At 39.4% G+C, this 12,726-nt stretch overlaps 1 protein-coding gene across 6 annotated transcripts in view; it reads right to left on the bottom strand.

The window, feature by feature from the left end:
* Positions 1-12,726, bottom strand: part of ANTXR2 (ANTXR cell adhesion molecule 2) — a 157,923-nt gene that overhangs the window by 67,116 nt on the left and 78,081 nt on the right. For all 6 annotated transcript variants that reach the window (XM_017347476.4, XM_089302638.1, XM_089302636.1 and 3 more), the window contains 3 exons: positions 11,532-11,624; positions 4,270-4,437; positions 3,195-3,275 (listed from right to left, as the gene is read on the bottom strand). In XM_017347476.4, the coding sequence (XP_017202965.3) occupies positions 3,195-3,275; positions 4,270-4,437; positions 11,532-11,624 (342 nt within the window). The remainder of the gene's footprint in view (positions 1-3,194; positions 3,276-4,269; positions 4,438-11,531; positions 11,625-12,726) is intronic.

Raw genomic sequence — 12,726 nt, 5'->3', positions numbered from 1 at the left:
TTGCTTTTTAAAAAAATGACAAAGGAAATCTTGGTCAAGGTAATGCAAATGGAAGCATATTCTTGAATCAAATGAAAATTAAGTTACTGGAGCATATGTAGAATAATCTAGCACTATAATTAAGCAGGATGTTAAATTTATCTGCCTGGTATAAGTTAGTCAATAAATTGCTGTTGAATGAATGATGATAAAGCATCACTTTAAAAAAACAAATATGTCAATTAATCCAATCTCAAAGATCTCTTCTATTCTCAAACGATCTTTGTAGTTTTAATCTCAAACCCCCAGATTTTGTAGAAGTTCCTGAATTAATGTGCACCTGGCTGTCTCAGTGACTTTGCTCATGATACCTCACCTATACAAACACTCATTTTGCTAATTTCCACATGTTGAAATCCCACCCATTTTTTTTGAAAATAGAAGGACTATGTTTTTTAAGAAGCTTTCTTTAATTCCTTCAGAGTGAGTTAGTCTTTCTCTGTCCACTCACAAGTGCTCAGATCACAACACAGAATAAATATTTTGCCATGCTATTTCCCAAATTTTATTTTTTAAATATTTTTTATTGTTTTATTTGAAAGGCAGAGTTACAGAGAGAGGAGGAGAGATGGAGAGAGAAATCTTCCATCTGCTGGTTCACTCCCCAAAATGGCCACAACAGCCATTGGGCCAGGCCAAACCCAGACATCCAGAGCTTCTTCCAGGTCTTTCATGTGGGTGCAGGGACCCTAAGTACTTGGACAACTTCCACTGATTTCCCAGACCATTAGCAGGAGCTGGATCAGAACTGAAGCAGCCGGGACACGAACCAGAGCCCATAAGGGATGTTGGCATTGCAGAAGGAAGCTTAACCTACTACGCCACAATTCTAGCCCCCCGAACAATTTTTAGATCTAAGAACAAAGACTAGTTTATTCCAACCACTCCATATTACCTGATGCAATCATTTGTGCATATTTATAATCTGAAAATTACTGAATTGAATCAAAATTAGTAGAAATGATTGAAAGACTGAATGCTAAATTTGAATCATGATAAAGGAGGATACAAGGTATCAGCAAGAAAGCAATAACTGCATTTGCTGCCTACTATATCCTCATTATTAGCTCAAAACCCTGCACTTAATCAGGTTAAAATTACTGAACAAACTGGTTAGTGTCTAACCTCAGGGAGAGAAAACTAATTTTAAAACGTATGAGGTAAAAGTGCAGCATTGTAAGAGGAAGAGCTGTCACATGTCTGAGAAACAATACCACATAAAATAGGAATTTAAACAGAGACGTGGGGGTGGTGCTGTGGCGTAGCGGGAAAAGCCATCGTCTGCAATGCCAGCATCCCAAATGGGCACTGATTTGAGTCCTGGCTGTTCCACTTCCGATCCAGCTCTCTGCTATGGCCTCGAAAGCAGTACAAGATGGCCCAAGACCTTGGGCCCCTGCACCCACAAGGGAGACCCAGAAGAAGCTCCTGGCTCCTGGTTTCAGATCAGTGCAGCTCCTGTCATTGCAGCCAATTGGGAGTTGAACCAGTGGATGGAAGACCTCTCTCTCTGCCTCTCCCTCTCTCTCTGTGTAACTCTTTCAAATAAATAAATAAATCTTTAAAAAATAAGCAGATGTATGAATTTCATTATATTAGAACTTTCTATTAAGAACCACAGTGGGGGCTGGCACTGTGGCACAGCAGGTTAATGCCCTGGCCTGCAGTGCCAGCAGCCCATATGGGCACCAGTTCATGTCCCAGCTGCTCTACTTCCTATCCAGCTCTTGGCTATGGCCTGGGAAAGCAGCAGAGGATGGCCCAAGTCCTTGGGCCCCTGCACCTGCATGGGAGACCTGGAGGAGGCTCCTGGCTTCTGGCTTTAGATCGGCACAGCTCCAGCCATTGCAGCCAATTGGGGAGTGAACCATCAGATGGAAGACCTCTCTCTCTCTCTCTCTCTCTCTCTTTCTCTCTCTCTCTGCCTCTCCTTTCTCTGTGTAACTCTGACTCTCAGGTAGATTAATAAATCTTAAAAAAAAAAAAAAAACACAGTGATCTGAAAACAAAACAGGCTTCTTTATATATAAATTAGGTGGTTCTCGCTCCCCATGGTCCTAACAAATGGCAAATGATCTACTGAAAATTCCAGAAATACTATCTCAAATCAGATTTCCTAAACAGTTGAACTTAAGACATTTCTTAAATTATCCCCAATTCACAGAAGTAAAATGTTAAGCTTGAGATTTTCTGTGGTTTACACATCAAGCTAAAACTATATAATACTAAATATAACTTAGGTTAGCAATGTAAGATAAACACTAACTTCATCAACTATTTCATCCTCAAAAATTCATGTCTCAGACCTGAATGAATCTAAAGTCTTCTGAAGTGGAAGTGCATGAAGTTTACTTGTTTGTAAAAGCAGAATAACGACCACATTGACACCCAGTGACAGACAATCCCATACTGTGAATAGTATTAGGCTGTTGAACAAACACCACCCATTATTGCATCAGAAAATATTTTAAACAATTGTTTGTAGGAAATGATTATAGAAGTATGTTAATTATGTGATAAAACTAGAGTAATATCATCAAATTCCCAAAATATAAAAACATGATTCAGGCTTCCTCAGTGAGGAGAAAAATACATGCATATCCACCTGTGTGAGTGAATGGACAGACAGACAGACATCACTATCACAGGGTTCTAGAATGTTTTATGCTTTTAAAGATACTTTCACGCATTCAAGAAATTAGATCATATCACTGTTAAAAGCAGGGAACATAATTATGCCTAAAGTCACTGAGATTCTAAGGCATTGTCCCTAGATCTCATGGCTATTAAATGTTAGAGAAAAACTAGCTATAAATGCCCGTCTGTAGCTCCAGCCAGGTAAGTCCTCAGAATGCGGTTTCTCCAAAGTCAAAGACTAAAGCAATGTGTGTGCTTACCAAAGCATGGATCAAAATTGTCGTACGCTTTATGAATCACTGGAAACTAGACTTGAGTGAAACTGTACCTTGAAGATATATTATAAAACCAGATAATGACGGCTTAGGCACCCTACGGATTAAGAATGTGTCCTAGACAATAATAATCCCTTACTTAAGAATAATAAGGGTTTTAAAATTATTTGTGACTACTATTTCATTTCTTGCATTACATGACCCAAGCCGTCAGCTCTTTCCCAGCTCGAGAAATGTACAAACCTCATCTCCTTCTTGAGGTCGCATCAAGGAAACCCGGTCGTACTGTCGCCGCAACAAAGCCCAGAGTGCATCGAGACGGCCCTAGAGGGAAGAAAGAGGGTAAATTCCCAAATAGTCACCCTCTGTTTGCTGAATAAATGAAGTGGCAAAAGGAAGAAGGTAAAATGTAACTGTTTTCATTTCCATCATAAATTAACCAATGAAAACTTGGGTGGTTCTTATGACTGAGAAAGTATTCTGTTGTTGCCATACAAAATGGACATGGGCCACACAGCAGACTCACAGAAAGACAATCGCTTTAAGTAACACTCTGACCTCAGAATCAGCCCTTAGGCATTCGGATGTGGCTGAAAAGCCTATGACATGATTTCAGGCATGGAAAGCCAAGACACCGTGGCAAAAAAAAATCCTATATAAAGGATCTCTGTGAGTGAGACCTCAGTGGAAAGAAGGGGCCATCTATAAAGGATGTACCTTTCTCTGAAGGGAAGAGAGAACTTTCACTTTACTTATGGCCTTGTCTAAATACTGACAGAGTTCATGGTCACAAAATGCTTCCATAGCCTTAGCAGCTCATGGCAAGAGCCTCGGGTAATCACTGATGTCATAACTAAGAGTGTCAATTGTTAAATCAACAACAGGAATTATTGTACACTTACTCCTCATGTAGAACCTTTGTCCTTAGTGAGTTGTAGTATGAGAATTAACCACAAAACTTGTTCACTAACAATACTTTACATGTTGTGAGTGAGGGGAGGTACAAACTATTAAAATCTTTACTTACTATAAGTTGGTCTTCTGTATGCAAGGTTAATTAAAAATGAACCATAATGAAGAATGGGATGGGAGAGGGAGTAAGTGGGATGGGAGTGGGGGTGGGAGGCGGGTATGGGGGCAAGAACTGCTGTATTCCTGAAGTTGTACCTATGAAATTTGCATTCATTAAATAAAAACTTAAAAAAACTGGACATCTGCCACTTCATCTACCTTCATGCTCCTTCCAATAGCTGAGGCAAGGGAACACTAAAAGTTACAGTTTCTCGAAGAGGCTTAGCTGCACAAATTGAGGAAATACCTTAATCGGCGTGTACCACTTGGTCTGAGGGGGCTGGTATGTGGGTTTGGGTCGGGGTGGTCTAGGCCGCACGGGTTCCTCTGATTCTTCAGGAATTGTCACCACGGCATTTTTGGCTTTCTCTAGCCTTGCACCTTCCTCGGTAGATCCTTTGTCACCCCACCGCACCTGGAAACAAAGCAGCAACACTAATGTCAGAGGGTCCTGCGGGAACAAGCTCTCACTGGTTCACCCCGTCAGAATACAAAGAAAATGAGGCGGCATATCAACTGCTAATTCTTCTTCCTCTGCTATCTAACAGGTTTCTCACCAGTTCTTACTGCATTTACTGTCAAGAGCCTGGGGCTGCTGTTGTGGCACAGCGACTTAAGCTGCCGCCTGCAACACCCACATCCCATGTGAGCCGCCTGCAACGCCCACATCCCATGTGAGTGCTGGTTAGATTCTCTGCTGCTCCCTTTCTGATTCAGCTCCCTACTAATGTGTATGGGAAAGCAGCAGCAGATGTTCCAAGCAATTGGGCCCCTGCACCCACATGGGAGACCTGGATAGAGTTCCTCATTCCTGGCTTTGGCCTGGCTCAGCTCTGGCCAGTACAGCCATTTGGGAGAGTGAACCAGCAGATGGAAAATCTTTCTGTCCCTCTCTCTATATAATATTGCCTTTCAAATAAATAAATAAATTTTTTTTAAATTGAGCCTAGAAAGAAAGACTCTGCAAAAAGCTACAGTCAGTCAGGTAACATCTCTCCAAAGTTTCAAATAAGATATTCAGGCCGACAAGCCATATGGGCGCCAGTTCAAGTCCAGGCTACTCCACTTCCAATCCAGCCCTCTGATATGGCCTGGGATATCAGCAGAAGATGGCCCATGACCTTGGGCCCCTACACCCACGTGGGAGACCTGGAAGAAGCATCTGGCTCCTGGCTTTGGAATGGCTCAGCTCCGGCCATTGCGGCTATCTGAACCAGCAGGTGGAAGACCTCTCTCTCACTGCCTCTGCCTCTTAGTAACTCCACCTTCAAATAAATAAATCTTTTTTTTTTTTAATTAAGATAGTGATCTGTGGTTTACATAAGAAAAGCATTACAGCATGTAATTTGATTATCTCATATTGGGTACTTTCCCCTGCTAATTAACCATAATTATATGTATTGACGACTTTGGGGAAAATAGATGATAATTGCCATTTTTAAAATATTTATTGATTTATTTTCATCTACTTGAAATATGAGTGACAGAGAGGGAGAGAGAGAGAGAGAGATTTTCCATTTATTCCTGAAATGTCCCCAACAGCCAGGGCTGGCCAGGCAGAAGCCAGGAGGTCTGGACTCCATCTGAATTTCACACATGAATGGCAGGGGTCCAAGCACTTGAGCTGCCATTGGCTACCTTCCAAGATACATGAGCAAGAAACTGGATTAGAAGTAGAGCAGCAGGGACTTGAAATGAAGTTCTGATGTGGGATGCAGGCATCACAAGTAGGGGTTTAAGTTGCCTCACCACAATGCCCACTCAGATAATTGGTATTGATTTAGTGATTACTATGTGTCACTCTGATCTAATCAATACAAAACTGCAATGAAACAGATACCAAGTATTTTCATTTTAGCTAAGGAAACTTTGTCCCAAAGCCACATAGCTAGGAAATGCTTTGGTAGGAATTTGAACACAGGTGATCTGAAATGGGTTAATAAATTTCATGTCAATTTGAATTTTGTAAGTTATAAACAAGTGGCTACTTCCAAATTTCTTATCAATTTTGATTAAGGTAAAAAGTAGGGTTTAAGCATTATCCTTTGGAAGCAAAACAATTATATATGAATTTACTTTTAAAAGGTTTACTTGGGGAAGCAGTTTTTGATCACTGGCTCCTATGCTCATTTGAGTATGACAATTTGATGTCTGAATTTTTTCACTGAGGAAGACAAACTAGAAAAGAGAAAATCCAGGAACACCAGGGAACTGCACAAATTTTAGGGAATTTCCTTCTCAGAAAACTCTTGACATTAAGAAACTACAAGATCAAATTATTACTTTTTGTGTTTTTCAATTAGCAGAAATTAAGGTCTAAATCTGGCCCAACTATGCGTGTGGCCCCCAGATAAGGGCTTTGCATACCCAGTAGCACATGGGAAGTCTGTAAAATCCAAGGACACTACCAAAGAGGACAAAGATAAGACAAGTGAAGCTCTAAAAAGAAATACGAAGGCCTATTCAAACCACACTCCAACACATCACAGTTCAGTAATTTCCAAAGGAAAAAAAAATTAAAGACTTTTTAAAGCATTTTAATGATCTGAATTAGTGGGAAGGGAAAGAGATGATTACTGTTCATTGAAAGAACTATTCACAGCTTTTTGATAAGGCTTACTTAGATGTTTTTACCTTTTTTTACTACAATTTTAGAATGGGCTTTCAATTTCAAGTGGACCCTGTTGAGTCATTAAAATGTATCTGTATCTTTCCGTGTGATCAATGGTACTAGAATGTTCTTTATGAGGTTGTTAAAATTGTTTTAAACACCATTAAACCTTTAGAGCTAGATAGCAGGCTTTCTTTCCAGAAAAATGACCTTCTCCTTCAAATCATGGTATCTTCACTAGATAAACTAACACTTCCAACATCTTTAGATATAGCTAAATTGGACTGAAAACTGTAAAATCAGGATACATACCCTTGTAGTGGTAAAGTCTCAATTTTATGGGAAAGAGCAACAAAAAAATAAAAAGACAAACACAATTAAGTACACATATGAATCCCACAACTCAGAGAAGAAATTCAGGATGCAAATAGAAATAGATAAAATTTAGAGCCATTCAAAAATTGATGTAGGCAAGGTGGTGGCTAGCAAAGAGAAGCTGCAACTGTCAACCTCCCCCTACTGCCCAGCCTGGGCTGCAGCCTCACCTGTACCACCCCAATCCCCTTTCCATACAGCAGAAACCACAGCTTCCAGGAAGCTGTGCTGGCCAAAATAACCAACCTGACTGCCCACTTTGTCCCCACATTGGCATTTAGCTCATTACAATGTCATTGTAATAAAATTACTATGGCTGATATTTCTATTCCCCTGATACACCAGTCACCATGACAATTTCAACATTTCCAGGAAAGGGCAAAGAAGTGGGTGGTACTCAAACCTTGCCCCAACCTCTGCCCCCCCCCATAAATATTCAATTAAACCCCCTGCCCCAAACACCGCCCTCTATGCTTCCAAATCATATAGCGGGTAACTCCGAAACTCACTGAATGCTTGCTCTTGAATATTCCTGGACTCCCTCTTTGGCCTGTATTTGGACTTTGCATACAAATCCATCTTGTTTCTCTGCTGATCTTTACCTACATCTTATCCTCAAATCTGTTCCTGCATCAGAGACAATAACCTGACCCCGGGCACCCCATGACAAAATGACACATTTTAACATATACAGCTCTCTAGTCTATCCTGTACACTTCACACCACAGTATAAGGTAATCGTATTTTCCTCAAGTTTCACCGGCATTGTTCTCAGATAAAGAATATGAAGCTAGTTGAACTACAGTTCTGACCCAGTGTGGCATTTCAAGGGCCTCTGCAATGAAGGGACTATACTTATGAAATATAGTTGTTGGTGTCTAAAGGAGAGTAATTAAACACAATCATTAGTGTTCACAAAGAAACTGTTGCACCATCATCACCACCACCACAAACAATTCTCAATCTTAAAGTCTTATACTAGGAAATACTTTGTAGAAATTCCCGAAAACTCTTAGAAGTAATTCAATACATATACACATGTGAAGGCAAATTTTAATTTTTTAGTTTGATCACATTGAGATAATTGAAAGAATCAATGGGTAACAAGAATAGATTGCTTAAAGCAACCTATTAGCATATCTAGCTTTTCTACTATAAAAATATAGTTCAAACTTGATAGCTAAATTATTTGAAATCTGCTTGGATTTCATTATCAACAATGAAACTCCATAATTTCCAGAGCACGTTTGGAGGACTAGGTTACATCACAGAGGAGCAATTTCAGATTTGAGAAAAGAAACAAAAACATGTTTAAGAAGGACTGGCAGAAACACAGTTAAACTCTAGGTACTGTGGATCAGCTGTGCTAACAGCTGTTATTAACATTAGCTCCATTTCAGCTTTCTGCAAATTCCCATTGCCTCAGTATTTAAATATTTAACTTAAATGAAAAGTAAGTTTTTTAAAAACCTAAGTGAAATCCTTACACTGGATTCAAACAAACCTATTTATGAAGATATTTTCTGTAATCTGGATGTGATCATAATTTCTATAATTTTAACTTTCTACAGTTTAAGATACTTTTAATTTTTACTTCAATTTATTTTGAAAGCAGAGAGAGATTTTCCAGCCCCTGGTTCACTACGCAAATGCCTACCACAAGCCCACATTGGGGCAATCTGAAGCCTGAAACCAAGAACTCCATCTGGGTCAGTTGTGATGGCAGGGACACAAGGTCTCGGGCCATCACCTGCTGCTTCCTAGGGCTAAGCTTAGCAGAAAATGGAATCAGGAATGGATCTGAACCCCAGCACTTTGATAAGGCAGGCAACTGTCCCAAGTGGCATTGTAAACACTGTGACTAACACCTGCCCCTAAGGTATTTTTTAAATGGGAAGTATTTTCCTGGTTTAAATAGCTATGCTTTTAAAACAGATTATTTTCTATTTTCCCTCTTCAAATTTTAAGTTCCTACTTAAGAAAGTTAATAATGCTTATTCTCAGTTCAATTTTATTGTATACTGCCATGTATTGAGTTTCTCCTTTGCAATGTCCTCATTTGCTTTCCGTTTTTCTCTCACTTTATTCTCAGTCGTTCCATGTCATTAACAGAATACTCCACATGATATAGCCAAAATTATTCAAAGGTAAAACAGACCCATGTTTACTAAAATGTAAGCCACATTCTTTTCACAAAGTTTCCTTAACTGAAACAGATAAGTGGGTGATATAGTCTCACACAGTAAGAGTCAACAATTCTTCATGCCCTTGGCTCTTGCGAGCATAAACCAATAACGTTCCATTCAGTGATTCACACACATTCTTTTCTTTAGAAAGAGACATCAATGTTGGGAATCCCGGAATATCAGACTAACAAAAACAGGACATTAGTCCTACTGGCTTCAGCAAGAGCACTGTTGATTCAAAGTAAGGCTCACCTACTAATATATCCTAACCTTTTTGTCATGTGATGTTTTACATATGTGAATTTCAAAATGAAATTAAGTTTATTATTTTGCATATAAAGCAGTACATGCTCAATGTCCAATAAATCAGAAAATAATAAGAAAATACATATCACACATTGAAAGTTACTTCATCCGTAAAACTTATTAACAACTTTTTTTTTTTTGACAGGCAGAGTGGATAGAGAGAGAGAGAGAGAGAGAGAGAGAGAGAGAGAGAGAAAGGTCTTCCTTTTGCTGTTGGTTCACCCTCCAATGGCCGCTGCGGCCAGCGCACCGCGCTGATCCGAAGCCAGGAGCCAGGTGCTTCTCCTGGTCTCCCATGGGGTGCAGGGCCCAAGCACTTGGGCCATTCTCCACTGCACTCCCGGGCCACAGCAGAGAGCTGGCCTGGAAGAGGGGCAACCGGGACAGAATCCGGCTCCCCGACCGGGACTAGAACCCGGTGTGCCGGCGCCACAGGCGGAGAATTAGCCTATTGAGCCATGGCACCAGCCATTAACAAATTTTGGTATGTTCCATTAAACCTTTTCCCTCTTACATATGTCTTTTAACATACACATTTTGGAATGAGGCTAAATATACTAAAAATAGGTTGTGATGGATCACATTTGGCTATTTATATGTTATAATTTTATTTACAAGCTTTTTTTTTTTTTTTAATATACACATACAAACATTCAATTCTTTCCTTTCTCACTCTTCCAAGTCTAGGATCCATAACAAAGGCAAGAGGGAGGAAAATAACCCAGCTTGTGTTCCACACAATAAGCAGCCTAATCATCTTCTCTTGAACCAAGGAGATTTCCAACTACCCACATGCAAAGACGTGTGCAATACTTCTCCAAAGGACCAACAGCTTCTAGCATTCGCCTTTACCCACGGTTCACAGGCAAGGAAGCACCTACGCAGAAGGTATTTCAGCAACGGAGTGGTAAGTTCTTGGAGAAAAATGTACACTGTGTCAAGATCTAGCATGACAGAGTGAAAATCACTGTCAAATTCCTGGAGTAAACACTTTGGTGATGACAACTATGTTAAGGACGCCTGGGCCTTTTTTTGCAGCATGCTGACATTTATTCTGAAAAGGGGACACTCTCCTTGGGAGTCTGAATTTTACTGAAACGTATAAAAAAAAGAAAATTGCAACTTGTAGGTTGTTAATTAGCTTTTTGACTTTTTTCTGGCAGCAAGGAGACAAGTAGTTATGACAATAGAAGACATATAATGATGACAAAACATAAAAATAAATCTTTTTACCAAAAAATAATATTAAAGGATAACTAACAAAGAGACACACCAGGATCTCTGTTTCACAATAAAGTCAATGTATAAATGAGAAAAATTTTTGAATTGCTCCAGGGATGGGAGACTGGTCTGTCAACACTGCTGTTAAGTGCTCAGAACTGGCGATAATTACTTATTACTAATTAATCCATCACTTTGAAAAATATTTCATGGCGACAAGAACATTTCATTTGACTTTTAAGATATAATATTAAAGTTCAAATTTAATCCACACTTTGAGCCATTATGAAAGTTCAATGCATTCTATAAATGACATGTAATATTAATTATGATAGTTCATAAAGGGTAACTAAAGGCTATTATAAAGCCTTAAATATATTCCTCTATATTTGTGATAAGGTCATTTCTACGCTATTGAGCATTTTAACATTTTCTCCTCAAATGGTACATAACTTCTGGATCACTTCATAGAAGAACACTGTTGCAAGTTTAAATAGCTGACTTATTCAAAAGTGATGTTCTATGTAGTAATTTTTTCCAAAATAGTGAGAAAAATCCTGGTTTTGTCTTATCCTTTAAAATTCAGAAATCTCATCAATGCAATGCTTTGACAAATAAAACCAGTTCTTTTGAACAGTTCAGAAATGGCTAAGATGATTCCATTAAAAAAAAATACCCAAAAAAGACCCAGTGTTAAGTAAAAATGAATGATATTAGGATACTGAATTGTGAGCAGTACAGTTTCCTCAGTTTAGCAGTGCCAGAAATGCACAATCCAGATCAGCAGCTTCTATTTTTTAAGATACCAACCTCCATTCTTTTAATTCCTCCAACCCCTCGACCACCATAATAAGAGGCATCCACTGTTGGCCATTTCTTGGTAGGTAGAGGCTCCTGTTCCTCCTACAAAGGTGCAATTTTTTAAAAGGACTTAATTAGTTTATTAAAATAAAAGTTGTATCTGTCTCACATTTAATATTTTTCTGAAAAATGTCATTGTAATGTTATGGAAGAAAAATAGAAATGAGACATAGGACATGGGATGTCTTAAGTGGAGATACACAAGATAAGAGCAGTCTTTCCTTTCCCCCCGTTTTAGGGAGAGGGATCTCCCTTTTTTTTTAATTATTTATTTATTTATTTAGTTATTTTTGACAGGCAGATTGGACAGTAAGACAGAGAGAGACAGAGAGAAAGGTCTTCCTTTACCATTGGTTCACCCTCCAATGGCCGCTGAGGCCGGCGCACTGTGGCCGGCACACCGCGCTGATCCAAAGCCAGGAGCCAGGTGCTTTTCCTGGTCTCCCATGGGGTGCAGGGCCCAAGGACTTGGGCCATCCTCCACTGCCTTCCCAGGCCAGAGCAGAGAGCTGGCCTGGAAGAGGGTCAACTGGGACAGAATCTGGCACTGTGACCAGGACTAGAACCCGGTGTGCCAGCGCCACGGCACCGTGACCGGTGTGCCAGCGCCGCAGGCGGAGGATTAGCCTATTGAGCCGCAGTGCCGGCAGGGATCTCCCTTATATCACCCATAAGTGACTAGAAATTGCTCTTTTAATATAAACATTATTTGTTTATTCCACATCACTTATACTTCAAAGACAAAACATTAAAATTAGGATGGCTTTTTAACAATCATTTTAGCATCGATGTATGTATGAACTGTAAAATCCCAACTGCCTGAGAAGATAAGAGTGCAACATGCACACAGAATCAATATATTCCTTACTTCATGCTAATAACACAACATCAGCTAACAGTTACATAAAGTCAAAAATATTTTTGAGAAAAGTAATAACTTTGAGAGCTTGGACCTTCCAAGTCTTTGTAAATAAAATAAATGACATAAGAACTACTGCTATACAGCTATAAAATTATATGAAATCTCTATGCAGTAGTGATCCCAAGGGTCATTTTATATTCACCAAAGTACGAAGGCCCCATTGATCTAGCCCATGAAAGAAATCACAAGAAGACGAAAAATAACTCATTTTTACAAATTAGG

This window comes from Oryctolagus cuniculus, chromosome 8 (genome assembly GCF_051225735.1).
Source record: "Oryctolagus cuniculus isolate XC-2025 breed Fujian yellow rabbit chromosome 8, ASM5122573v1, whole genome shotgun sequence".
Taxonomy (NCBI): Eukaryota; Metazoa; Chordata; class Mammalia; order Lagomorpha; family Leporidae; genus Oryctolagus; species Oryctolagus cuniculus.
This window is presented reverse-complemented; position numbering and strand designations above follow the sequence as displayed.